Source organism: Stegodyphus dumicola, chromosome 1 (genome assembly GCF_044657685.1).
Source record: "Stegodyphus dumicola isolate Sdum_Otavi_A_Nest chromosome 1, ASM4465768v1".
Lineage (NCBI taxonomy): Eukaryota > Metazoa > Arthropoda > Arachnida > Araneae > Eresidae > Stegodyphus > Stegodyphus dumicola.
The window spans coordinates 53,913,854-53,941,821 of record NC_140768.1 but is presented as its reverse complement, the minus strand read 5'-3'; the positions used below and the strand labels follow the sequence as shown (position 1 = coordinate 53,941,821).

The window sequence follows — 27,968 nt, the reverse complement described above, 5'->3', positions numbered from 1 at the left end:
GTAGAATATTTATAACCATTTAAAAAACACAAAAATAAATAAGTACATTATGACAGCATCATGACTTTGTTTATGTATCTGTTTTGTCTTAAATTTTTACATCAAAAGAAGCAATGGAAGATCATTCACACACAATATGGACCAATGTTTTTTTTTTTTTTTTTTTATTATTATTATTTTAAATCTGCAAGTTATTAACTATCACCCAAGCACTCACCAACTGATCCTGCAATTCTTGCACAATGCAAGGGGCTGGCATTTCAGCACGAATTTGGTTTTCCAGGTGGGACCACAAATGCTCTATTGAATTAATATCACGTGAATTTGGAGAAGAAGCATTAATTTGAAAGTCACTGGAATGTTTTCGAACCACTCCCTGACAATTTGACTTTTATATCATGATGCACTTATCCAGTTGGTAAACTTGATTCCTGCTTAAAATACTGTTGCCATCAATGGATGAACCTGGTCTGCAATGATGTTCACGTAGCGCACAGGGATTGTTCCATAGAGCCAAAAATCTGAATACACTCGAACAATGGACACTTTCAAAAGATGTAAATGATGCTTTTTAAATGCATGGCAGGAATTTATTGGGAAAATGTTAAAGGAAGTAATTTGACATTTCAAGCTGTTTTCCACAAGCTGTTGTTGTTAATGTCTTTAATATGGTTACTAAATTCAGAACTTTTGATTTTTCATCAACTTTCGTAGATAAAAAAATTCATCAGTCATTTATGCTCAGCTAACAGACAAGTACCAATTCATATTTTTTACACTGAGTTATCAAAACAAAATAAATTAAATATTTATTCCTGTTATACTGCCATTAATTATATTCATTTTTCAAATATTAGCTACAATTTAAAAAAAAAATACAAGTAAATGAATAATTCTTCCCTTTCTAATGTCTACTTACAACTGCAAGCTCTGATTCATCATATTCTTTGTATGGATGTCTTTCCAGATAAGCAGCATGATGAACCAAATTAGAACGTGTAGGCTGAGACTTGCTTCTACCAGAGCCAGTATTTTGCAAAGGTGGGTTTTTCAATGCATCATTATGTAACATTATCAGCATCTCTTGCTTAATCAACTCTTCTGCTTTTTGAAGTTCTGTAAGCGGAGGGTCACAGTGTGATGGCCTTAGAATGTTTGAGTTTACATCGGAAGGACGAGGAAGTTCCCTTTGCACCGCAGTGGACTGCTTCCTTCTTTCTGCTTCCACTGAACAAAGAAAAAAAAATCATATTTGGCATATTTACTTGTTTTCTAAAAGTAATGTGGTTTACTACACAAATAAACACCATGCTTTTTTATACAATAAGTCCCTGATTTAACGACTTGTACCTCAATGCTACATGGATCTATTTTTAAATACATTTCCCCATTAAATGTAATTATAATAAACTTTTTTAGACACTGAACATATTCAAAATTTTTAGAATAATATTATTCCCTTTATTTAAAATTTTAAAATTTGGAAAAACATTAAAATGTTCGCTTTTCAAAAAAATTATGCTAACACATTTAACCTTCTGAACAGCATAGCCTTTTCAGATAACTTCATGAAGAACTGTGTTTTTCCAACACTCATTTATAAAATTTGTTCTATTACTAATTTTATTCTTTGTTTTTATAGCCTTCCATTCATTAGTTTGACAATTAAATCACAAAAGTAAAGAAAATTATTTTACATAAACAGGCATCATATACCAAGTGACAACAATGTTCATGCCTAGACAATGGTAATGACGTGGCTTAGTCAAACAACTTGAGTTTTAAAATGTATAAATCGAAAGCACAAGAATGACCGATATACAAGGACAACAACTTGAATATGTTTTTGTATTTTAATAGAGTGTACTACATGCAATATACATACTTGAAACTTCTTGCATTTAAAACTACAATGGAGTCAAAGTTGTTCATGAAATTACTCTGAACAGTTCTCAACTGATATTTTTTCAAAATGTGAATATTAAGAACACTGTGATATCTGGCGACTGTTTCGCGATCCACAGAGCGTGCTTGGCGCATGTAGCTCTTCTCCAAGAAGGGTTAATGTATTTGAAGGGAGTTGCATGTTAGCCTCAGAAAAGGAAGGTAGTAGATTGTACTATGCGGTAGAAACAACGTACTGCTCTGAGTTACTATTATGCTTTGAATCATATTTTCCTAATAAATGTTCGTTTCGTCTTGCTAAATGGTGCCTTATTAAACCACGAAGTCATCACAAGACCACATAGCTATGCATGTCAATTCATTTTTAATACATTAATGTTTTTGTAAAAGGAATAATAATCCTATAACTATTGCAACAGCATTATCAACATGATAAGACTTTTGCCTCTCTTTTTATGATATATTTTTGAGGAAGTATAATATTCTTAACAGTTATTGTTACAGCAGTAAAATCTTTACTCATTTTTATAATTTATAAGCATGCAATCTACTTTGTACCATTTCACAATGAAAAAAGAAATAAGTAAAAGCTTCTTACTATGCATTTATTTTTAAGTACTTTTGCAAGGAATACAGAAAAATTGTAAGAATCTATTCAACAAATAATAACTCACAGGCTGCCTTCTGTTCCAATTCTTTTTGAAGGTCCACATCTGCTTGGTCAATAACAGTTGCACTTTCAGAATGCTCTTTATCTGTTTGCTGCGGCTCATCTTCAGGAACAACAATTTCATAGTCATTTCTAGGTGCAGGTAAAGAAGTCAGAGCTTTCTTTAACATATTTCTGCTTTCAACCTATAAAAAATATTAGAACTTTTATAATATGGAAAAACAATTTTAAAAGTCAAATATAGTGACACTACTGTCATATCAAAACCTGATATTTTTAGATTAATATAAAATCGTTTACTAGATAAACATGAATATCAATATAATTTCAACAAAAATCAAATCTGTACAAAATACATATTTTAACAATATCTGGGAGGGGCAGGGGACAAAATTGCTTTTAACAACAGGTGAATTTCATCAATATGAATGAAAATTCTTTTAAAATTACACAAATTGCAGAAATGTTAGAAATGACATCAGACATATTAACAAAGACATCAGATCTGTTAAATTTAAAATAAAAGGGATAATAAGTAATATGAAATTTTAATATCAGTTTCTTCAGTATCATTTAATTGATTATGAAAAAGCACTCGGCTATCTGCCAAAGAGGAAGGATGTCTTTGTGGAGGACTTTCTAAGGGAAACTGACTCGTATACATGTTACACATGGGAAAAATCACGAAAATGCCCATGCAGCCAGCCCGTTCACAGCAGACCAAACTACCAGTCTTCAGCAACTCTGCCGCTGGTGGGACGATGACCAATTCTGAGTTTAATGTGAAGTATCCCCGCAACCCACAAAACATCACTGACACGACAAAGGACTTCATGCTTGACAACTAGCAACACGTGTTTTAACTGCACAACAGGCCTTTTATTTAAACTGATAATACAGATGAAATTGAAGCATCTGAAATGAGATTTTTTTTTAAAATTGATGTGTCCTTAATCTGGTTTCAGCAAAATGATGGCCTATCTAGAGGCATTGAGGTCAAGGCTAAACTAGTGATGTTATAATTTAGTTTTATTTAGTGAAAAATATAGGCATAATATGTGGAATGGCATTTCACATGGTTAACAGATACACATTCAGACAAATTGACAGCAATGATCTGCATTAATTTGACTCAGGAATCTATGTTATCACTATACACAAGTATTCAAGAAACACCCAGACAACATTCCAACTGATTTAAGTGTCTACATAAGATTAATGTTACAATCAACAAACTGAAGGAGCTCAGATGTTGCCAAGACCCACTACTTCTCCAAGTTTGTCACTGACAGACCATGAGAGGACTCTGTAGTACAGTAGTGATGATTTGAACTTGCCACAACAATCTGAATGTTTTGTGTGCTTAAGTCAGAGCTGCTTAGCCTAACATAATGATATGCCTCACATAATAAATGGCTATGCTACCTGTATGCAACGCACAAGCTCGTTACTGAATAAAAGTTTATTTTATGATCACCACGCATTCTTTTGGTGATCATTAGCTTATCACACTAATCTAATGATGCTTTCATTTTTATTGTTCTATGCATTTTTCTCCATGATGGCATGATTCGAGTGCTGAAAAGCATCTAAGAGAATATTAATTGTTTTACAAAAGTTTTTTTTTCCACTTCTTATCAGTGTGCTAGACTAACAAAACAAAACAAATAAAAAAATATCTAGGGCCCGGTTTTTGGAGAGGCCAAGTCAAAACATCCACTTTGGGAGGGGATGTTTCCTTTTATTAAAATCTATACGTTTTTTCCTCATTTACATGTACTGTTGTAAATAGTTAACTGAAAGTAAACAATGTCATGATGACTAATTGCTGGCTAGCATATGATGCAAAATGACACAAAAGTGTAATAAAAACAATGTAATTACACATAATCACAGTATACTATACATTATGTTCCTTGTCCTTCACATTTGTCAAATCTGATAATAAATAATATTAGTGATTTGCATTTACAAGCAATAATATATTTTAATTTATTGGAGAATGTTTATACATTTTTTCAGGCATATACTCATAAGTGAAACACTTTAGAAAAAGTTTTGTGGCAAATAATAAACATTTTACAGTTAAAAATATATCTAATACTAAATGTTCTTGTAGAGCTGGTGCATTTAAGGCTTGCTTCAGGTTCAACCTAATAAAAAATGTTCAACTTGATACATATCTAGAATGCCACAAATGTTCTGTAATTGCTGCAAATATTTTTGACAATTTATTTAAATAAGTCAAATTATGAAATTTATTATATTTTAGATAAAGTTTATCATGATAAGGATGATGTGGGTTCATGAAGTCATGGTCAAGAAACCTTTAAACACATAGTTTCATGTGACTTGTGACAAAATATCTTTTGAACTAAAACTACACAGCAAAAAAATACAAAGCCATTTACAAGATTTCGAAAATATTTTATACAGACTTAGATGATGATGTATCAATTAGATTTGATAAAACTGCATTATTAAATAAATTGCACAATGAAGATACTGATACTAAAGAACTGGACGAGGAACTGATACTAAAGAACTGGACGAGGAACTGTTACAATTAATGTTAATTAGCTATAACTTATAAAGCCACAAAACTGTAACCACATTTCCAAATGCAGAAATCTTATCGCACATATATTTGACTTTGCTTGTATCAAATGCAAAATTTCATTTTTAATATATATTTTTAACATTAACTTCCTTATCTTTACTACACATCAAACAAAATGCTTTGGAAAATATGAATTCTGAGGAAATAACTAATAATTTTGCAGAAATGAAAGCAAGAAACGATTTTTTTTATTAATTTTATATTTTTGAAAACAAGTTTTGACATTTAACAAAATTAATTTCATTTTTTAATTCATGAGATATAATTAAACAGTTCTAATTTTACTGGACTACTGATCCATAATCAAATGCATGTTTATAATCAAATTTTGCAATATTTCAAAATAAAGATAAAATAACACATTTTTACATATTTTTATTTCTACTGGAATAAAAACTAGAATTTATTGCTATCTTTTTATATTGAAAATTATTTTAATAAAATTAACACATGCATTAGTTTTTTAATTAACACAAGACTATTTTTTATTTATTTACGTATTTCTTTACATTCATTTTCAAATTTCTATGGTAGAATTCTTTTTCTGTGACCTATTTCTTGACGGAAGCAGCAGACAAAAATGTCTAAGGCCCTGATGTAATCTGGCCTTGCTTACTATAGATGAACCTTGAAATAATTTTCAATATTTGTAGTTCCTCTGCATAAAAACCATTAATGAAATTCTAGATAAATTATACTTTGCAGTGGATTCTTTATTTTCTTCAGCCCCCCCCTCAAAAGGTATTAACGGTAGTGCAATTTCAGTGATGGAACTACTTCAGCTTGCTTTTCTTTCTTCGTAATTTTTCCAGGTAGTCTAATTTGGTATAAAAAGTCTTATCATAAAGTTGCTACTACAATACAGTTTAACCCGATAAAGTATGGAATGCACAAATAAAACTTTATTTCCTACCTAAATCTAAAGGTGACCTCTTAATTAACCTTGTTTACAAAGAAAATAAATAAGAGAAAATAAATCAGCTTACCTTACCCTCCCACACACACTCACAAACAATTTTTTTTAATTTTTCGCTTTTCTCAACCATCAAAATTTAATAGGAAAATCTCATAACCTTCTGTTAAGTCATAAATAATAATTTAAATTTTCTATAAATAAATTCAATAAAAAAGTTTTTCAGTCACATATTTTTCCCTGGAACACATGTCTCCTGAATTACAGATGTGATTTCAGTTAGAAAACTACATATTAAGAAAATTACTTCTTTTAGTTTAATTATGTGAAAAATGCAATTAAATTAGCAACTAAATGCTAGTGCAATAATCATTATGACCACTAAAAATTTTTAGTGCTTTAGTAAAATTACCAACAGATCTAGTATTTTCTTCCTTTTGAATAACAACAATAACATAAATAAAGAGCATGTTAAAAAATTGAAGTATACATATGCATGGATCCCGGAGAAGGCATGGATGTGTGTAAATGTATAGTGACAGTGTGGCATGGCGGCGCTCTAAATATGGCGCATAAATTTAAAAAGCATTAACATGAAGTTCATTTAATTAAATTTCAACGTAGGTTTTTACCAAAGAAAAAAATTCTATATTTTCTTTGAGATAATAGAAAATGCTTCTCTTCTGTTATTGAGACCGAATTCAGAAATGTATGTATGCATATATGTATGTGTGTATCTGCACATATGTGCGTATACACACATATACATACATACATTAACACATACCTCCACACATACATAAATTTCTGAATCCGGTCCCTATAACACAAGAGTACCTAAAAAATTAAGTATTTAAAAAACAAGTAAAACTGTGACTAAACAAAGTGCAGGGCATCTAATTATAAAACTTGCAAAACATGGCAAAAAGAGAACAATTTAAAATTCCATATACAATCTAAGAAATAAGGAAGAAAATATTTACTCTGTAATTTTTTGCAGCAAGTACATCATCAAAACCAAGATGATCTTCAGGATTTATGTTCAGCTTGTCTCTCAGAGGGGTAGTTCCAGGAGTCATTTCTTTTGATGGCTTTGTTCCTGGGGCCCTGTTAGGTGTCACACCTAAAAAACAAGTAGAAATTAAATGCAACATACCTAAATCTTTGTTAAAACACTGACTAGCACAACTTTATGCAATCAAATAAATATGATCAACAACATTTAAGAGCAGCCTATATACAAGACCTGCCTATCAGAAGGAATATTAAAAGCCTTCAATGGGATAAAATCTTTATAACTAAGTGATAAATCAACATTACAACAAATGATGAAAAATTATTGTTTAATCACTTACAATAGAATTTTTATTTAATATCATTTAACATCAATATGTATCTAAAAATGAAAAGATTACTGTAACCTCACTTTGCTCACAACTCTGAAAAAGCTCAAAGGAAGTAAAAAGAGATCAAATCATGCACTCATTGTACAGTCAAAAGCCATTAATTCGGACCTCAAAGCTAAAAACTTTCTGGCAATCGCCGTGTTGACACATGCGCATAGGCATTTACGCGTGCGCATAAGACCTTTACGACTGCGCATATGCGTGTGCGCAAGTGCAGAATACGTTTTCACGTGTGCGTTTTGTATAATGGACGGTATAAGATAAAATTATATAATTATCTATTTCAGTTAATGTTGATGATTGCGTTGTTCCTTAATCTTCGAATTGGATCCAGCTTATTATTTTTTGCAGACTGTAAGAGCAATTTTATAAAAGTAAAGTTGAACTTTCGATTGTCAAATAGAATTTCCGATGCTGGAGCTCCCAAAGGATCTACAAAACGAAAGTATATTCGATGTCCATCAAACAAAAAGTGGAATTGCTGCAAAAAATGGATAAAGACATGAAGAAGGTGACAGAGAGGTTAGTGAAAACGAAAAAATTTCGGTTGACATGTTAGTCGGTATTCTCGGCACAGCAATTACAGGACTTGAACAGCGGACTTTTGTAACTGAATAAGAAATTATGTCTGTTTATAGAATTAAAGAGAAAGTATTAGCACATAAAAAAGCAACTTAAACAACTTACATTGAAAGAAATGTTTAATAAAGTAAACAAATAAATATTAAGCTTTTTTTTTTTTGTAAATTTTGATACCCTTTAGATCATAATTGTTCTTTATTTCATAAATTACGGTTTCATATTTTTAATTTTAGAATTTCTGCATGCCATCTTACGAGATTTAAACTGATGATCTATAATCCGGAAAAATCGATAATCCGGAATCGCCGAAGTCCCGACGAGTCCGAATTAACGACTTTTGACTGTATACAAAAATTTGTTCATTTTTGTCAGATATCAAAGTAGTCTTTATCTATTTTTTAACACTTAGTACTGCAAATATAAATTCTTGAAATTCTTGAAACCCTTTAGATCATAAATGCTTCACTATTTCTTAAATCATGATTTCATATTTTTAATTTTATAATTCCTACAAGCCAACTTACTATTTAAATTTAAACTGATGATCTAATACCTGGAAAAATAAAAAATCCAGAATAGCCAATGAGTTTCGATGAGTCCGGATCTCAGACTTACTGTACATGTACATGTAATGCAAGATAAAAATTCCGCAAATCAAAAATACAATATGCCTACATGAAAGTCTTGCTGTAAAATTTACAACAGAAATCCAAATGTATATTTTTTAAAGGTTTAGTCAATTAACCTGTGTACTGATTTTTAATAAATTTATTACTAAGATTCTACATAATCTATAAACCATAACACATAATATAAATTCAAACCACCCAAAAAATATTTAATAAAATTTCATATAATGTAGAAATTAAAATATTCCTCTGATATAAAATATTCATAGAACTAAAAAAAAAGAGGATACGAGACAATTTTTAATCAGTTTCATACTCTAGAAATCCCAAACACTATTATACTAAATGTAATAACTTTGCTACCTCTTTTAATTTGCTCCAACATTTTTTGCCAGAATTTATTAGTAAAAAAAAAAAAAAAAAAAAAAAACAGCCAAAGCAAATTTCTGCATTGCATTTTATTTAATGTTTATGGATGTAATGACATTAGATCACTATTTCAAAGCTATTCTAATATTTCATTAGTAACAAATAATTATATTTATTATCCTTGATATTGGAGTGGCAACGCCACATTTGACATCATCTGTATTTTGTATCTTGTAACCGTTGCTAAGCAATGTCAGAAAATGTTTAAAACTTTATTACTCTAAAAGTTTTACCAGTAGTAGATTGTATGAAAAATACATAGAGAAAGAAACAGTAATAGTAAGCCGTAGTGTTAAGTTGCAATGAATAGAATTTTAATGATCTATCTTCGTGAATTAAGAATAAAATTTATGTTTTTCTAAGAAACTCATCGGTTACTTCAATAAAAACTGCAAAATATGCTACACTATTAACAAAAAATTTAAGGAAGATGGAAATTCTATTTCTTTAAAAAAGCATCGACAAAATAACTGATAAATCTTGTGCTAATTCAAAAATTAACTTTTTGTTCTATAACATTCCCAATGTTAATGAATTTTATTAGTCACCTGTTAATACTGTAATTAGTAATTATTTAATATACTTAAAAGAATTTATTGCATTAGAATATTTAAAATTCTGTAACAATAATAACTGTACATTAAAGAAATGTATTCATGTGAAGCTCAAATGCAGTCAGGACAATACCTAAGTGAGTCAGTCAGTGTTAGCTGTTGTCATAGGCTCTTTTCAAGGAAGAGTTTCTATTCAAAATTCTACAAATATCCAAACTATTTTACGCTTTTACGCGTGTGTCAAAGTGAATAGCTCAGTACTGGTTTTGGAGTAATTTGGTTTAACTCATAATCCAAGCTCACCTAAAGATGGTCAGCTGAGCTGAAACTAGAACTTTAAGCGTTTCAGACTGTTATTACAGAGTAGGTACAGTCAAAAGTCGTTAATTCGGACACCCATAATCCGGACTTCAAAGCTAAAAACTTTCTGCGCATGCGCCGCGTTGGCACATGCGCACAGGCGTTTTACGCGTGCGCGTAAGACCTTGACTACTGCGCATATGCGTGTGCGCAAGTGCAGAATACGTTTTCGCCTGCGCGTTTAATGTATAACGGACGGTGTAAGCTAAAATTATCTAATTATCTATTTCAGTTAATGTTAATGATTGCGTTGTTCCTTAATCTTCGAATTGGATCCCGCTTATTATTTTTTGCAGACTATAAGAGCAATTTTATAAAAGTAAACTTGAACTTTCGATTATGTCAAATAGAATTTCCGATGCTGGAACTTCCAAAGGATCTACAAAACGAAAGTATGTTTCGATGTCCAACAAACAAAAAGTGGAATTGCTGCAAAAAATGGATAAAGACATGAAGAATGTGACAGAGAGGTTAGTGAAAACGAAAAAATTTCGATTGACAAGTTAGTCGGTATTCTCGGCACAGCAATTAACGGGACTTGAACAGCGGAACTTTGTAACTGAACAAGAAATTATGTCTGTTTATAGAATTAAAGAGAAAGTATTATCACATAAAATGAAGCAACTTAAAAAACTTACATTGAAAGGAATTTTTAATAAAGTAAACAAATAAATATTAAGCTTTTTTTTTTTTTTTTTTTTAAATTTTGATACCCTTTAGATCATAATTGTTCTTTATTTCATAAATTACGGTTTCATATTTTTAATTTTAGAATTTCTGCATGCCATCTTACTAGATTTAAACTGATGATCTATAATCCGGAAAAATCGATAATCCGGAATCGCCGAAGTCCTGACGAGTCCGGATTAACGACTTTTGACTGTATTCATAAGTAAAATTAAACTCAGTGGCAAAGCAGCTTTAGTGGGCCAAGGCCTGCAGTGTCCAAAATCTGCTTTCTTGACCATGGGCCCTAAGGTATGTGAGCATATACCCTGAACAAGTGGTCAGATTGTCGCAGGACCTGTTTAGTCCCCATGCAAACTTGGTACTAATTTTATCAACCCACTCCAGGGATGAAAGGCTGAGTCAAACTTGCCTGGGGCCTGTGATATAGCTGCGCAATGTGCTAGCCACTGCACCTCTCCTGGGGTCGATTCAGAAGTATTTCTTGTAAATATAATAAAATATTTATAATGAAAAGCTTCAAAATTATGAAATAATTATAGACGGAAACACATTAAAAAAACTTTGAAGCTAATATACCACTTAATTTTATAATACATTAAAACATGCTATACATTTTGGAACATCAAAAGTGGTTTTCAATATTATTTTTTTAAATATCAGATTAGCAACCTAAAGCTCAGTAAGAACGTGTCCCTGAAACTTTCAAAATGAAGGAAGGAAATAAATTTTTCAGGGGATGAGGCATAAACTGGCCTATTCTCACAAAAATTTAACTAATGAAAAAAAATATTTATTTTAAAATAAGTTTAGATGCAATAATCTCATTTTAAAGTAAAGCAAGTTTGAAACTGTCCTGTTTTATTTTCATTTAATTTTTCTCTGTTCATATTAGTAATTATTTAAAACTGAATTAAAATAATAAAACAAAGCAAAAATAGTTTTAATAACTTTTTAATTGAATTGAAAATTAAAAACCTAAAAAATTTAAACTTTAATCCCCCTTTTTTTAGCCCAAAGGGCATTATAGCCCTTAATTACATTTTGACATTTTGTGTTGAAAATTTTAATGTCCATTTTCCTTTTCAAATCGTTGCCACCAAATATTATTGCCCTGTGTTATATTAAAAGAAAATTAAATAATTAAAGAAATTAAATAATGAAGAATCGGCATAAATATATGTAAGTTTCTCACATTGGGATAAAACAATGGTACTTAGAGCCATTAACTTTTGAATGACGTAATCCTCCACCCGAATATGGGCATATGGAAGCCCAAATTTGGAATTTGTTTTATTATCTATTTCATATTTTGTAAAATTTTAACGAATTTTTTATTAACAAACTCAAAGATTTCAAAGCAAGCAATGGCAACACTACATGGGGGGAAAAAATATTTTCAGCACAAGAGACTGTGTATCAGAAATTCTAAAGATATGCCTCATTTTAAAATTATTTTGTGATACTGCTGTTGAATTTAATTTTATGGTTTAGGTGCGAAGAACATGATATTTAATAAATAAAGGTAACACACAAAACGGTTACATTTTATAAGACGTTTAAGACGTTTTCTCTCTACTTTCTACTTGCCTTTTTGGTTTAACTGGAAGCATGTTAAATGTGCATTCGGCAGGTCCACAGTTCAAATTATAGACATTGGACAATTCTAGTTACTCTAGAATTTATCTTAAGCAAGCAGCTTCAATATTTTCTTTATTTTACTCAAATATAAAACATGGCTTTATTTCCAAGTAAAATACTAATTATATACAGGTTAAGTCAAAATGAATGCTCCCAATTTCATAGGTGCATTATGCAAAATGTAATAAATATATTCATTAAAAAAATGTACATACAATGCTGAGATAACATAAGCAAGTTTTGAATGTACTGTTCACAAATGTTCAATATACACTCCTTTCGTTATACAGCATACATCAAGTCTTAAATGTAATTCTTGCCAAACTTTGGGCAGCACGTCTGTATCGATGCTGGTGATAGCAGCTGTGATACGGGCTTTCAAACCAATCGTTGTTGGACCTGGAAGATGATACATGCAATCTTTTATGAAACCTCACAGGAAAATATCACATGGGGTGAGATCTGGGATTTGTGGTGGCAAAGGCAAGAGCCCGTTGTCTGTGGTAGACATATGACCAATCCACCACTGTGGTAACATTATTGAGATGGCTCTGCACTTCAGTCAGCTGTGGTAGTACACCATGCTGCTGCAGAATAAGATCTTCTTGTAGCTGTGACAGAAGCCATAATTTGAGCATATCGAGGTACACTCCTCCCATCACAGTGGATTCAGAAAAAAAGAAAGGACCATAGATAGTTTCAGGGGATACTGCCTAAAACACTTTTAACCTTAGGAGGGATCACATTGTTATTGTTATTGCAATTGCACGTGTGGATGTTCAGTACCTCAAATTCTCATGTTATGATTATTTACTAATCCAGAAATATGATAAGTTGATTCATCACCTAATATTAACTTTTTTCAAAAATTCAGCATCTTCCATGAATGTCAGAAGTGTCTCAATGAAAGATAATTCACATGGCAGAACTTTGTTTTTTAGATGTTGCACCAACACAAATTATATGGCTTCATTTGCAAATGCCTCCTAAGAACTTTCCATACACTTACTCCCAGTTCTCAGGGGATACTGCCTAAAACACTTTTAACCTTAGGATGATCACATTGTTATTGTTATTGCAATTGCACGTGTGGATGTTCAGTACCTCAAATTCTCATGTTATGATTATTTACTAATCCAGAAATATGATAAGTTGATTCATCACCTAATATTAACTTTTTTCAAAAATTCAGCATCTTCCATGAATGTCAGAAGTGTCTCAATGAAAGATAATTCACATGGCAGAACTTTGTTTTTTAGATGTTGCACCAACACAAATTATACGGCTTCATTTGCAAATGCCTCCTAAGAACTTTCCATACAGTTACTCCCAGTTCTCGTCCAGCTTTATATGTCGATTTTAGGGGGCTTCTCATATAGCTGGCTTCAATACGCTCAAGTATGTCTTCTACTACTAAAAGATGACCTGATGATTTCTGTTTAGAAACACAGCCTGTGTCTTGAAATTTTGCATCCCCAAAACAGATTGCCTTATGAAACGCCGCTGTCTGTTCATATTTTGTTCGGAACTGGTAGTGAACAGGGATGACTTGCTAACCTGAAACTCAAGCACATAAAACACTTTATGCAGTTGCATTTCCCTTTTACATGGGCATTGTTTTTCTCCCTGTTTTGTTTTCTTAGAAACAATGATGATAATTAAACTTTCAGCGCCATCCAAAAACTTCCTTATATTATCTGTGCATGTATGTACATTTTTAAGACCACACTTATTACACTTTGCAGAGTACACCTATGAAATGGGGACATTCATTTTGACTTATCCCATATATATATCCTGTTAGCAAGAATCAGCGTAATATTTGTAAATTTTGCAAGACTAGTTTTGATGGTTTAACTACAGAACCATCTTCCTCAGCTGCCTAAGTGTAAATGAACAAGGTAAGATATGGTGATAAGACTACTGGACAGAAGTTAAGCTACTAACTACTACAAAAGTTAAGCTATATTTTTTAACTACTGGTTGCACAGAAGTTAGTATACTGGTACCATCTATTGATAAAATAAGAAAACTAAAACATAATTCCTTAAAGGCTGAAGGTAAAGATGGATTGGAAAGGTCATTAATCAGAACACAAAGAATTTTTTCAAAGTGAAACACCTCCAAAAAATCCAGCTCACAAACGGAAGATATTTTGTGAATAGTTTTACTGCAGAAAAATGGGAAGTGTGATTTTTGGACCAACAGAGCTGGACAACAGAGAACTTCTATGCTTCCTTTTTCCTAACATACGCTTCATGTTCTTTAATGCAAAATTTTAAGGCTCTCTTAGTTTAGCCAATGTAAATTAAACCACGTTGGCAAGGAATCCTGTAAATACCCAGGAATACATATCTGGAATGTGGTCCTTAAATATGGAACTGGGAATTTTATTGATAAGAGAAAAAACAACCTGAAAGTTAAATTTCTGTAAAATACATGCAATTTTATAGTTAATCAATGGAAAGAAAGAAATGACAACAGAATTTTTATAATCTCCTAAAATGAGAGTGTGCCTTTTGATGTGTTGAGATGAGAATTTTTTAACTCCTTAGTTAATAAAGTTAGAAGCCCATCAGCAGCAACTGTTTTTAAAAAATTTAGTTCTTTATCAAGAGGCATTTTAGAGGAGCAAACTCGAAATGAATGGTAAACAAAGGAATAAAACGAAGCAAACTTCTGTTTAGTCAGATGACATGATCTGAAGTGTGGAAGGCAAACTCATGAAGGTTTACAGTAAACAGTAGTACTGAAGTTGGATATCTTACCTGTGACTAAAATGTTGAGAAGCAGAAGAGAATTGGATGTCTCAAGTTCAAAAAAGATCTGAATAGCAGGATCAATGAATTCATTGTTGAAAGAATTTTATTTGAATCATCTTTATTACTGTCAAACAGGGTAAAAGTATCGTCTATGTAACAGAACCATACCGGAAAGTTTAAAGTTTCAAACAATTTTGGTTCATAAAAAAATGCATGTAGATAGTCAGTAAAGATAAGACTAAGAGGGCTTCCCATGGCTGATCTCTTAATTTGCATGTAATACTTATTTTGGAAAACAAAATGTGTTTGTTTCAGAATTGAGTAAGAGAAATTAGCTCATCAGTTTCGATGCAGGAGAAATGAAATTCGCGAAGTCTGGTGTCTACTGCTTGAAGTTTTTTTTAAGTAAACATTTTAATTAACCCATAAGGACGCATGCTGTAAACACGAAAACACTCATGGGGTGTCAACACACCCCAGGCAATTAAATGACGTACAAATTAAACATCATATTACAATTCAGTAAAGATATGCATTCTATATTAGTTGCAACATTTATTACATAAAATAGCTTAAAATAATGCTAATTTTAAAATTAAAAACAAATAGATAATTTTTTTAAAAATGTCTAGGAATCATTGATTTCTATGAGAAATGCCTGTTTTCTATTTGTGAATATTTGTGAATGCAATTATAATCCAAATTATGCAGAATTATTACATGAACAACGAGTTACAAATTAATATTAAAATCATTCAGGCCCAAGAAGCATTAGATATTTTGTAATATATACATGAAGCATCTATTTCATAGTGCTCTTGACATATGTTTTTTACACTTCACACATATAGTTTATGATTTTCTGTCTTTTCCCCTTGAGAATATGTAACATCTCCTGTATTTATATATATGTTTTTTTTTTTTCTTTTTTTGTGATTCATCAAATCATTTTCTGTAAGAAACTGGCCAATTCATAACTGGTATACCTATTGTCTGTGGTAATATTTCTTCCAGATTTGTATAATGGAGACAGAATGCGCTTTGCTATTTCATTAGAACTGCTGACTTTCTTGTACGGCCCATCTGGCTGCTGACATGCGTAAATTTCCATGTTGAAAGTATAGAAGGTTCTAAAATTAATCATAGCAAATATCTTTATACCATATCTTGTAAGTTTCTTAAATATACACTGCCAAAATGAGCATCATCCTCGAAAAGGTTCTAGCTTTTCGTTCAAAGTCATTTATTCCCCTACGTGATATAATTTCTTTCAATTCTTGACAAAATTTTCAAATAAATCTCTTATTGGAGCTAATTTTTATCTTTTATTATAAAATAGTCAGTTTGATCACAAGCAATGTCTTCTGAAAAATCGCACTCTTCTTCTGATTCAGACTCATGATCACTAACTATATTTTCATTATCTGAATCTTCTAATGTCTTCTTCTATAGAATCTTCATCCAACCAAACCCCTTCCAATAATTCTTGAAGTCTTTTCATTTCTCGATCATACATCAAATGAGCAAAAGACCGAACAGAGCGACTTGCACACGTCAAGGCTCACACTGAAAAATAGTAACACGAAAGCGCGCGTGGGGTGTCGGCATACCCCAAACTATTATTTAAACAACAATAAATGCTCGGAATTTGCAGTTTCCTCTCGAGACGTATAGAACATGACCTTGAAGGCAGCTACTGATGCACCTAAGCATTTTGGATTATAGGGGGAGATTGCCAGCGAATTTTTTTCAGCGTGAGATGCCGAAAGACCCCACGCACATCTTCCCGGGTTAAATAAAAAATATATTAAAAAGAACTGTTTTTGTTTAAATACATGGGAAATGATTTTGGATGAAACACACAGTCCAGTTTTTAATTAAATATAATGTTAAAAGTAAACTGAGTCTTCTATTATAATCCTTCTCATTTCCATCTTGTACAAAATCCTTTTTTTTTTTTTTTTGTTTGCACTACAGTCATTTAAAAAGCAATGCAGTTCTTAGGAATACTTTTACTTCAATATTTTGAAAAAAAGAGTAAAATGAATCACAGAAAGCACACAAACTTATAAAATAAATGCAAAGAAATATAAATAGATTAGAAACAGCTTACCAGATGAATGAGAGGCTGTTCTAAAAGGAGTAGTAATTAGATTATTAGGAGTTGAAACAACATCTCTTTTTGGAGTTATGCCACTGAAGTCTGATTCATGTAATGGTGTATTTAGTCCACCTTTCAGAGGTGTATCCACATTTGTTAAAGCCATAATGTTTTGAGCTTCCTGCAATTAATAAAAATATAACAAGTTTTCAATGCATATTTTATGAATTTATAGCTTAACACAATTCATGATAGAAAACAGAGAAAAAATTTTTAGAATTTCAATGGAAAGAAAGCACCACTGACAGAAATTTGAGGAACAATGCAATCTTAGAATCATCCATTAAATTAAATTATTTCTAATTCCTTTATTTATTTTATTACATACAATAATTCCACTACTAGAAATTTTTGCTTATATTTATATTACCTCTCAACATTAATGCACAGAAAACTAAAATATTTAATGTTGATATTATATATAATTATATGTATTATAATTAGAAAGATACATAAGACGAATGATAAAAATGCTACTATAACTAGAGAAAACATTGTTCCAAATATATCACCAACTCCAATTTTTTTATCAAATTCATATTTTATACTGCATACTTAATTATTCCAAATCACTATATCAGAAAATAATTTTTATGAAAATATTAAATTTTTACCTACTTCTATTTTTTCAGACTTATAATATAACTTAATATAATAATTTATATTATATTTATATAATTTATATTATATAGATTTATAATATAACTTTCAGATTCATAAATATAACTAAGGACTTACAACTTTAAACGTAGCACTTTACTTACAACATTAAATAACTACAGAAAAGATGACATATTTTTATTAACAAGACATGCAAGACATCATCTTACTGCATTTGTACATTAGTTACCCAAATAGCTATTTGTCCTCCTGAAAGACCAATATGTATACACATATTTTTACAACTTTTTCTTTTCCTTAAAAAAGGGGAGAGGAGAGAGAAAGAAAGAAAAAAGGTGTAGATGAAATAAATTTATGAGAAAATAAGAAAGTTATTACTAATCAGAAAAGAGTTCTTGCTTTTGAAGAGCTACAGAAACTCAGATGCTTAAAGAGGTTATCACACATAGCTACAGTCTCTGCTAGAAGGGAATTTTCTGAGAAACAAGTTTCTAGTAGCACTGGTTTAAATAGGAGGATTCCTAGAAAAAAGAGCTTCGCCTGAAGCGAAGCCCCGCCTAACTCCGGAAACGACGTTGCGGCTACGCGGGATTTTTTCAAACATCACCGAAAATGTCTTAGCTGGACCTCTGTCTCACTTAGAGACAACCAATCAGACGAAAAGTTCTGCTTCTGAAGCACCACGTGATCCCAATCTGAGTGATAATCGATTAGTGTTTGGCGGTCAAGTCTTTGTATTTGTAGTAAATGAAAACGGTAACCTAGCTACATGGGTTTCCTGGAATTGTGCGGGTTCTGAGAATTGTCCTTTTCGAGGCCTAATCCCATGTAGCCGAAACAAAATGTGATTGAGGTATTACACGAAATATGTTTTAATTAAACTGCAACAGAGGTTTTCCAGATTCAATTCTTCATTTAGCTTTTGCCACATAATAATTTGTCCATCTGACCCAAATATATTCAATTTTAGCTTGTCTGAAAATATAATACTGCATTAATATGATAAATCTGCCTACCATGGATACTGCAAATGCCAGACATATTTTCCTAGATTTCTTCTTGATGAACAATTTCCTTCCTATCTGCCCTAATGATTCTTTTAACACTTTCAGCATTATGCAAATCATTCTTCTAAATTCACTGCAAATTACAATGATAATTTTTGGCTCTCAATCAATTTTTCATAAGATAAATCTCTGATTGTTTGGTATTAGCTTGGAAAGTGGTCTACACTTCAGTACATTTTAAACAGTTTCGTGTAATTTCCTTTGTTTTAGTACACCAAAGATAAATGCTTTAAATCAAGGATTTCTTGGATATTTCAAATAATTTTACCATTTTAAAATTAAATTTCTAACAGCACTTATTGTTAATTTGTAGCATTTTACCACACTCACTTCAGACATGATAATAAGTTTCATGTCTGAAGTGAGTGTGGTAAACCATAAATTTCTGTGATGTATTTTCATTTAAAACTAAACATTGTATCATGAAACATCAACAAAAAGATCAAACAAAAGATCTCAACAAAACTTTTGAGTGTCTGAATTATTATGCAAGTTATTTATTCACATTTTTTGAATAAAATACTTTATTACAAGCTATAATTTGCAGTTATTTTTTTTGCAACAAGCAAGGCTTAATATACAGAAAAAATATATTAGGGGGGAAAAAGTGAAGTCTATGTTTTAATATTTAATATGTAAATAAATTTCAAGAATAAAAACTATCCAAAAACAAATGTGAACCGCTGTATTTATTAGGTCATATTTTCATATTAATTTTGGTCCCCATTTATAAAGCAAATGTCATTGAAATCTTGCACAGATATATATTTGCAATTACAATTCAATAAAGCACTTTTTTTAATGTTACACAGAATTTTTTTCATTTAAATTTAATGCTGGATTTTCCTCTAATGCATTTACTTTATGATCAAATGTTGAAGAACTGTGATCTTTCCAGCATCAAATAGGTTAAAAAATAATCTGCCAAATGACATTTCTTCGGAATTTTTAAATTAATTTACCAAATTTCAGCAGGTTTTTCAGATACCTTTCCTTTTTTTATATCATGTGTTGATAATGAAGGATTTTTCAAATTAATAATTCAATATTTCTTTATATTTCATTTCATTAACACTCCCATGTTTAAAATGATGATGACATCAGACTTCTAAATCACACAGCAATTTAAATAAATTTAATATAATCTTATGCCATCTGATTAATCAGGAGATCTTGAATGAAGAGATGATGTCGCACTTAACTTTGTTGCTATGGTGATTAGTAAAAGATAAATTATTTTATTTCCAATTTACTTTCATTTGAAAGATTAAAATCATAAAAAGAACTGCATAAAAGGACTTTTTAAATTACACAATTTTAGTGAAAATGTAAATTTAATTTTTGGGAGGAGGGGCTGTCTTGATATTCTTGGCCATATAAGGCTAAATATAAAATCATTCATATAATAATTAATAGAGTTTCAATGATATTATAATAATGACATACATTAGAATGATTATGTTCAATTTTCTACATTTCTCTTTGACAATTTTCATTTAATATTCCATTACCGCTAACAGCCCTACAATTTTATTTTTAGTCATATACAGCTAAAAAATACTTAGATAGCTAAAGAAACATGTTTGGTACTTTTTGATTATAGTACCAAATTGCTCCTACTGAAAAAGTTGCAAATGCGTTGCCTATTTTGGATAGCAATAGCGAACTTGTTGATGATTAATTTTCTGGTAAACTAGTGTGCAAAAACCAACAGCCATTTTCAAAAATGGTGGCACACTACTCTTTTTGGGGGGGGGGGGCTATGTGTGTGTTTGTTCTTACTCTCCCTATATACACACAGAAACATGTCATTATTATAAAAAAAAGAGAGAGAGAATCATACAAACTTAGCATTGTACAACTTCAACATAATGTACCAACAAAAACAGACATGCACTATATATATAAATGGGTTGCCACATAACTATTTTGGCAAAATATTGCTTTACTTCATGAATACTTTTTTGCAACATTTTTGGGGTAAAGGCAGGGGTAATCAGAAAGTACTGATTATATTTTTAAATTTAGAGCATTTATCTAAAACAACATATGTTAAAAAAATTTTATAAATATTTTCATTATACAGGGTGTTTATAAAGTCCCAGACCCACTTTGAAGTTTAATAACTCATAAAATAATAAAGATTATTAGATTAAAATTAATAACATAAATGGTTAGATAGACTCAAAAAGTTTCATGACCCTTGTCAATGAACTTCCACATGTGCCCCCTTTGTCGCACGGAGAATATCAAGTCGATATTCAATTTCACGCCAGGTACCGGCAAGCATGTCGGCATCCACAGAGGCTATTGCGGTTGTAATTCTGGCTTTTAGGTCATCAATGTTCGACACTCCTGCTGCAAACATTGTCGTTTACAAATCCCCAAAGGAAAAAGTCCAGCGGCGTTCAGAGTGACCAAGGAATTGGATCTCATCGCATGATGGTACCCCAATGAGGTGCTGTACCATCTTGTTGCAAAAAGACATGTGGCTGAAGCTCTTCTAGTTGTGGAAATATGAAGTTTTTCAACATGTCTAAGTATACGACTGATGAGACCGTCTTTTCTGTAAAAAAGAAAGGTCCAAAGACTCGGTCGCGCATTAGTCCACACCACACATTAACCTTTGGAGAATCCCTTTTCGTCTCATGGTATTCATGGGGGTTTTCAGATACCCATATGTGTACATTATGGCGATTAACAATGCCAGAAAGATGGCAAAAACAAAAGAGAGAAAAATGCTTATTAGTTATAAGCAGACGATATTTAGAAAAGTACAGATATTTAGACTGGAAAATGAAATTATAAATTAACCACACGTGCAGATGATATTTACAAAAGTAAAGATATTCAAACCTGAAAAGGAAAATATATAAGTTATTCTATCAATAAATGCCATAAGTTTGTTTATATCTTCATTATTTTATGAGTTATTAAACATCAAAATGAGTCTGGGTCTTTATAAACACCCTGTATATTAAGTAATATATATTTCATTAATATTTTTTATTACATTTAGTGTTAAATTTTTCCCCTTGGTACCTGCGTAAATGTTTGTAACATTTCTATGTTCTGTGTAGAAATGTTTCCCCTCTGCCTTATTCTTTTCCTCCTGTGCATACAATGGATATACTGTTAGTTGCTTAGAATAAATTTTTACAAGCCAAAATTATTTTTCAAACAAAAAAAAATTTTTCCTTTCAGATGAGTTTTAAAAGATGAATACAAATACAATATTTTATATATCACTGAACATATATTGGGTGTTAAATAACAGATACTAATATTAAAAATATCAACATGGCAGACACATTTTACAGAATCTAAAGTATTTAACATATTTGTAATTTTTGTAAAACACAGAAATATCAAGAGTGGTTCAAACATTAATCTTATATTTAAATTATATAATGAGAAATCATTAATGTAAAAGAATATCTTATAACTTATTTACCATAAGAATAGTATCCCTATTTGTAGCTGGCGTACGCGGAGTCCTGGCATTTAGAACAGTTGGAGTCAAACTGTAATCAGGCAGTAAAGTTTCTGACACTTTACTGCCAGATTCTTCAGCAGCTTCCCTAGCTGTTTCACTTGCTTTGCCTAATTTGACAACCTACATTAGAAATCACGCTGTTATACATATCATCAAAAAGGAAAGAAAAAAGAAATTCAAATAAAAAGCTATTATTTATACAGTACAAAGTCCGAGACCCAGACATCCAATATTCGGAATGATCTAAAATCCAGACCTCAAAGGCCACCACCAACCATTTTTAAGACTTTTTTTTTTTTTTTTTTTGTATGCTTTACGTATGCGCATTTGATTTCCCCCTCATAATAACACAGGCGGAGAGTCCCGGTTCTTAATCTCACTTTGGCATTAAATAAAATGACTTATTATTCAAGAAATAATCATTTTAGCACAAATTTGTGCGATCAATAATTTGATTCCATAGCTGCATATCTGCTTGTCATGTATCTGAAACATTCTACATAGGCACAATGTTGATTTTACACCAACTACCCTTAACGCCAACATGGTGAATCATCATTTATTATATTTTTCTTTCATCGCCGCATGTTTATCAACACATGACAATTCAAGTAATGACTCAAGCAGTGATGCCTAAAGTTTTTTTTTTTTTTTTATTTTTTTTATTAGTAATTGAATAACAAAGAGTATGGTAATCTTTTCTGTTGACATGCCATAAAATGCACTAAGAAATGTTGATCAGTAAAGATTTAACACAAATTTCTTTTCAAATGCTAAAAATAGATTTTGTTAATGATACTCATAGGTCAAAAGATTAGATATAGTGCTATTTGAATTAAAAATAACTGATTTGTTTTTAACATAAAGCCAGAACTGGCACCAGAGCTCAAATGGCTGCACCAGGTGGCAGAATTTAGGGAAAAAGAGTAGTTAATATAAGTTTTTCACTGCGATGACAATGCCCTCATCAATCAATTAAGAGACAGCAAAATCTGTAGTATGGTTCTAGATCCAGAAAATACCGCTACCAATACTGAAGAAACTGTTAAAGAGGTTATTGGATTTTTTTTTTTTTTTTCCCCAGTTTACTGGTTAGTCGGAATTCTCAACCCAGCAATTACAGGACTTGAACTAACAAGAACTCTGTAACTAAACAAGAAATTATATCTGTCTATGGAATTAAAGAGAAAGTATTAGTACAAAAAACAAAGTTACTTAAACAACTTAGACTGAAAGAAATGTTTAATAAAGTAAACATATGAATATTAAGTTTTTTTTTTTTTTTTTTGTGTGTGTGTGTAAATTTTGAAACCCTTTAGATCATAAATGCTTCACTATTTCTTAAATCATGATTTCATATTTTTAATTTTATAATTCCTACAAGCCAACTTACTATTTAAATTTAAACTGATGATCTAATACCTGGAAAAATAAAAAATCCAGAATAGCCAATGAGTTTCGATGAGTCCGGATCTCAGACTTACTGTACATGTACATGTAATGCAAGATAAAAATTCCGCAAATCAAAAATACAATATGCCTACATGAAAGTCTTGCTGTAAAATTTACAACAGAAATCCAAATGTATATTTTTTAAAGGTTTAGTCAATTAACCTGTGTACTGATTTTTAATAAATTTATTACTAAGATTCTACATAATCTATAAACCATAACACATAATATAAATTCAAACCACCCAAAAAATATTTAATAAAATTTCATATAATGTAGAAATTAAAATATTCCTCTGATATAAAATATTCATAGAACTAAAAAAAAAGAGGATACGAGACAATTTTTAATCAGTTTCATACTCTAGAAATCCCAAACACTATTATACTAAATGTAATAACTTTGCTACCTCTTTTAATTTGCTCCAACATTTTTTGCCAGAATTTATTAGTAAAAAAAAAAAAAAAAAAAAAAAACAGCCAAAGCAAATTTCTGCATTGCATTTTATTTAATGTTTATGGATGTAATGACATTAGATCACTATTTCAAAGCTATTCTAATATTTCATTAGTAACAAATAATTATATTTATTATCCTTGATATTGGAGTGGCAACGCCACATTTGACATCATCTGTATTTTGTATCTTGTAACCGTTGCTAAGCAATGTCAGAAAATGTTTAAAACTTTATTACTCTAAAAGTTTTACCAGTAGTAGATTGTATGAAAAATACATAGAGAAAGAAACAGTAATAGTAAGCCGTAGTGTTAAGTTGCAATGAATAGAATTTTAATGATCTATCTTCGTGAATTAAGAATAAAATTTATGTTTTTCTAAGAAACTCATCGGTTACTTCAATAAAAACTGCAAAATATGCTACACTATTAACAAAAAATTTAAGGAAGATGGAAATTCTATTTCTTTAAAAAAGCATCGACAAAATAACTGATAAATCTTGTGCTAATTCAAAAATTAACTTTTTGTTCTATAACATTCCCAATGTTAATGAATTTTATTAGTCACCTGTTAATACTGTAATTAGTAATTATTTAATATACTTAAAAGAATTTATTGCATTAGAATATTTAAAATTCTGTAACAATAATAACTGTACATTAAAGAAATGTATTCATGTGAAGCTCAAATGCAGTCAGGACAATACCTAAGTGAGTCAGTCAGTGTTAGCTGTTGTCATAGGCTCTTTTCAAGGAAGAGTTTCTATTCAAAATTCTACAAATATCCAAACTATTTTACGCTTTTACGCGTGTGTCAAAGTGAATAGCTCAGTACTGGTTTTGGAGTAATTTGGTTTAACTCATAATCCAAGCTCACCTAAAGATGGTCAGCTGAGCTGAAACTAGAACTTTAAGCGTTTCAGACTGTTATTACAGAGTAGGTACAGTCAAAAGTCGTTAATTCGGACACCCATAATCCGGACTTCAAAGCTAAAAACTTTCTGCGCATGCGCCGCGTTGGCACATGCGCACAGGCGTTTTACGCGTGCGCGTAAGACCTTGACTACTGCGCATATGCGTGTGCGCAAGTGCAGAATACGTTTTCGCCTGCGCGTTTAATGTATAACGGACGGTGTAAGCTAAAATTATCTAATTATCTATTTCAGTTAATGTTAATGATTGCGTTGTTCCTTAATCTTCGAATTGGATCCCGCTTATTATTTTTTGCAGACTATAAGAGCAATTTTATAAAAGTAAACTTGAACTTTCGATTATGTCAAATAGAATTTCCGATGCTGGAACTTCCAAAGGATCTACAAAACGAAAGTATGTTTCGATGTCCAACAAACAAAAAGTGGAATTGCTGCAAAAAATGGATAAAGACATGAAGAATGTGACAGAGAGGTTAGTGAAAACGAAAAAATTTCGATTGACAAGTTAGTCGGTATTCTCGGCACAGCAATTAACGGGACTTGAACAGCGGAACTTTGTAACTGAACAAGAAATTATGTCTGTTTATAGAATTAAAGAGAAAGTATTATCACATAAAATGAAGCAACTTAAAAAACTTACATTGAAAGGAATTTTTAATAAAGTAAACAAATAAATATTAAGCTTTTTTTTTTTTTTTTTTTTAAATTTTGATACCCTTTAGATCATAATTGTTCTTTATTTCATAAATTACGGTTTCATATTTTTAATTTTAGAATTTCTGCATGCCATCTTACGAGAATTAAACTGATGATCTATAATTCGGAAAAATCGATAATCCGGAATCGCCGAAGTCCCGACGAGTCCGGATTAACGACTTTTGACTGTATAACAGAAACCTTCAACACTGCCTCATTCATGATTAAGGGCACAAACCTAAAGCACTAATCCTTTGCGATACATGAGTTAGCATTACCTTCAAGCATTTTTATCCATAACATTTAACAATACAGATTTATTATTACACAATATTAATATAACATATTTAGCAATACAGACTTTTAAGAAAACCAGAAATACCACATGGAAACAATGTAATAAACCTTTTGGAAAAACTAATATTATCTTTCTCTGTTTTGAAAAGGAAAGAATTTCTGAAATTAAATATTTTCCTGTCCTTACACTGAGCTATGATTATCAATGAGTTAAAAACTGAATCTCTTAAACTGAAAGCTGATTTTGAAATCTACACACTAAAATAGTCATTGAATAAATGTTAGGCAGCTCCAGCAGAAAAACTGGAGCATTATTTCAATTTTAAATTCTATCAGCTGCAAATTCTAATTAAAGATCTTGAATAAAAAGCATTTTTATTTAATAATATTAAAATCAACATTAGAAAATAATAATAATGTAGCAATAAAAAAACTTCAGTCACCTTCATCAAATTATAACAAAATGTTTGATTAAGTGTTCACTCAAAAATATAGTTTATAAAATATACTCCCTATATCTATATCAATCCTTATTTATTAGCCTTCATAAAATTAAATGGTTTTAATTTAAAATCACAAACATTTCTAAACAAACAAGCATAAAACTTACTTGTTCAAGTTCTGCATCAGATATCTGTGGACTTGGCAAAACTAATTTACTTCGTTTTTTTGATGGCTCAAAATTTCCAGACAGCATTGCAGATGGTATATCATTTTCCTTCCGAGTTTTAAGTTTCTGTTTGTCCTTTTTTCTCTCTTTCTAAAATAACACACACACACACACACACACACACAAAAAAAAAAAAAAAAAAAAAAAAAAAAAAAAAGAAGAAGAAGAAGAAGAAGAAGAAGAGATTTAAATGCACATATCATTAATACGTTTAACTATGCCTACAATTTAAGCTTTTCTAAAATAAATATAAAATAGCACAAAAAGAATTTCACAAACTAAGTTTTAACCTCTTCTTTTTCACTTCTAAGTTCACCATCAAGCTGCTGTTGCCTTAATCTTTTGTAGTCTGGATTCATAGGATCATAAGTTTCTTCAGATGTATCATATAACCCAGGAACTGGTTTCTTTTCAAAGGGAATTTCAGCATTATAATCTACAGTCCTCTTCTTTCGTTTACGAGCTTCTAACTGAATGCCTGCCATTCTCAACTCTCTCCTTTTCTGAAGAGCTGCTAAACGTCTTGCTTCTTCTAACTGCTTTTCTCGAGCTTTCCTTTTAGCTTTCTTACCTTGAGTATTGGCAAGTCTAGCTCTAGCTTCGGATAACATTTCCATTTCTGTAGAGAAAAATACCCAAAAACTATTAATAAAAATTTATAAATGCATGACATTTATTTAATTTGTTTGCATATGAAGTAAGAAAAATATTAGCTACCAAAATTTTTTAATCAAACGTATATCACACAAAATCAAAAGTTGAAAAAAACAACTTTCTTATTTCTTAACCTTCAATATACAATCCATGTAAGCCTATACAGTGCTTGACATTTTCATAAAGCTGTTTGACTTTATGAAATGTAGAATTCATCTTTTAGAACAATGGTTTAGATTACTTTTTTTTTTTTTTTTTTTTAATCTCTTCAGGGCTGAGACAACTAGTGCTTCAGTGTGTGTCTTTTAA

General features: G+C 30.7%; 1 protein-coding gene across 1 annotated transcript in view; it reads right to left on the bottom strand.

Moving 5' to 3' along the window:
* Positions 1 to 27,968, bottom strand: part of Cdc5 (cell division cycle protein 21) — a 92,496-nt gene that overhangs the window by 15,324 nt on the left and 49,204 nt on the right. The window contains exons 5-11 of the mRNA XM_035357824.2: positions 27,296 to 27,624; positions 26,946 to 27,095; positions 22,462 to 22,623; positions 17,272 to 17,440; positions 7,092 to 7,231; positions 2,580 to 2,760; positions 920 to 1,227 (exon numbers count right to left, since the gene is read on the bottom strand). Coding sequence (XP_035213715.1) covers positions 920 to 1,227; positions 2,580 to 2,760; positions 7,092 to 7,231; positions 17,272 to 17,440; positions 22,462 to 22,623; positions 26,946 to 27,095; positions 27,296 to 27,624 — 1,439 coding nt within the window. The remainder of the gene's footprint in view (positions 1 to 919; positions 1,228 to 2,579; positions 2,761 to 7,091; positions 7,232 to 17,271; positions 17,441 to 22,461; positions 22,624 to 26,945; positions 27,096 to 27,295; positions 27,625 to 27,968) is intronic.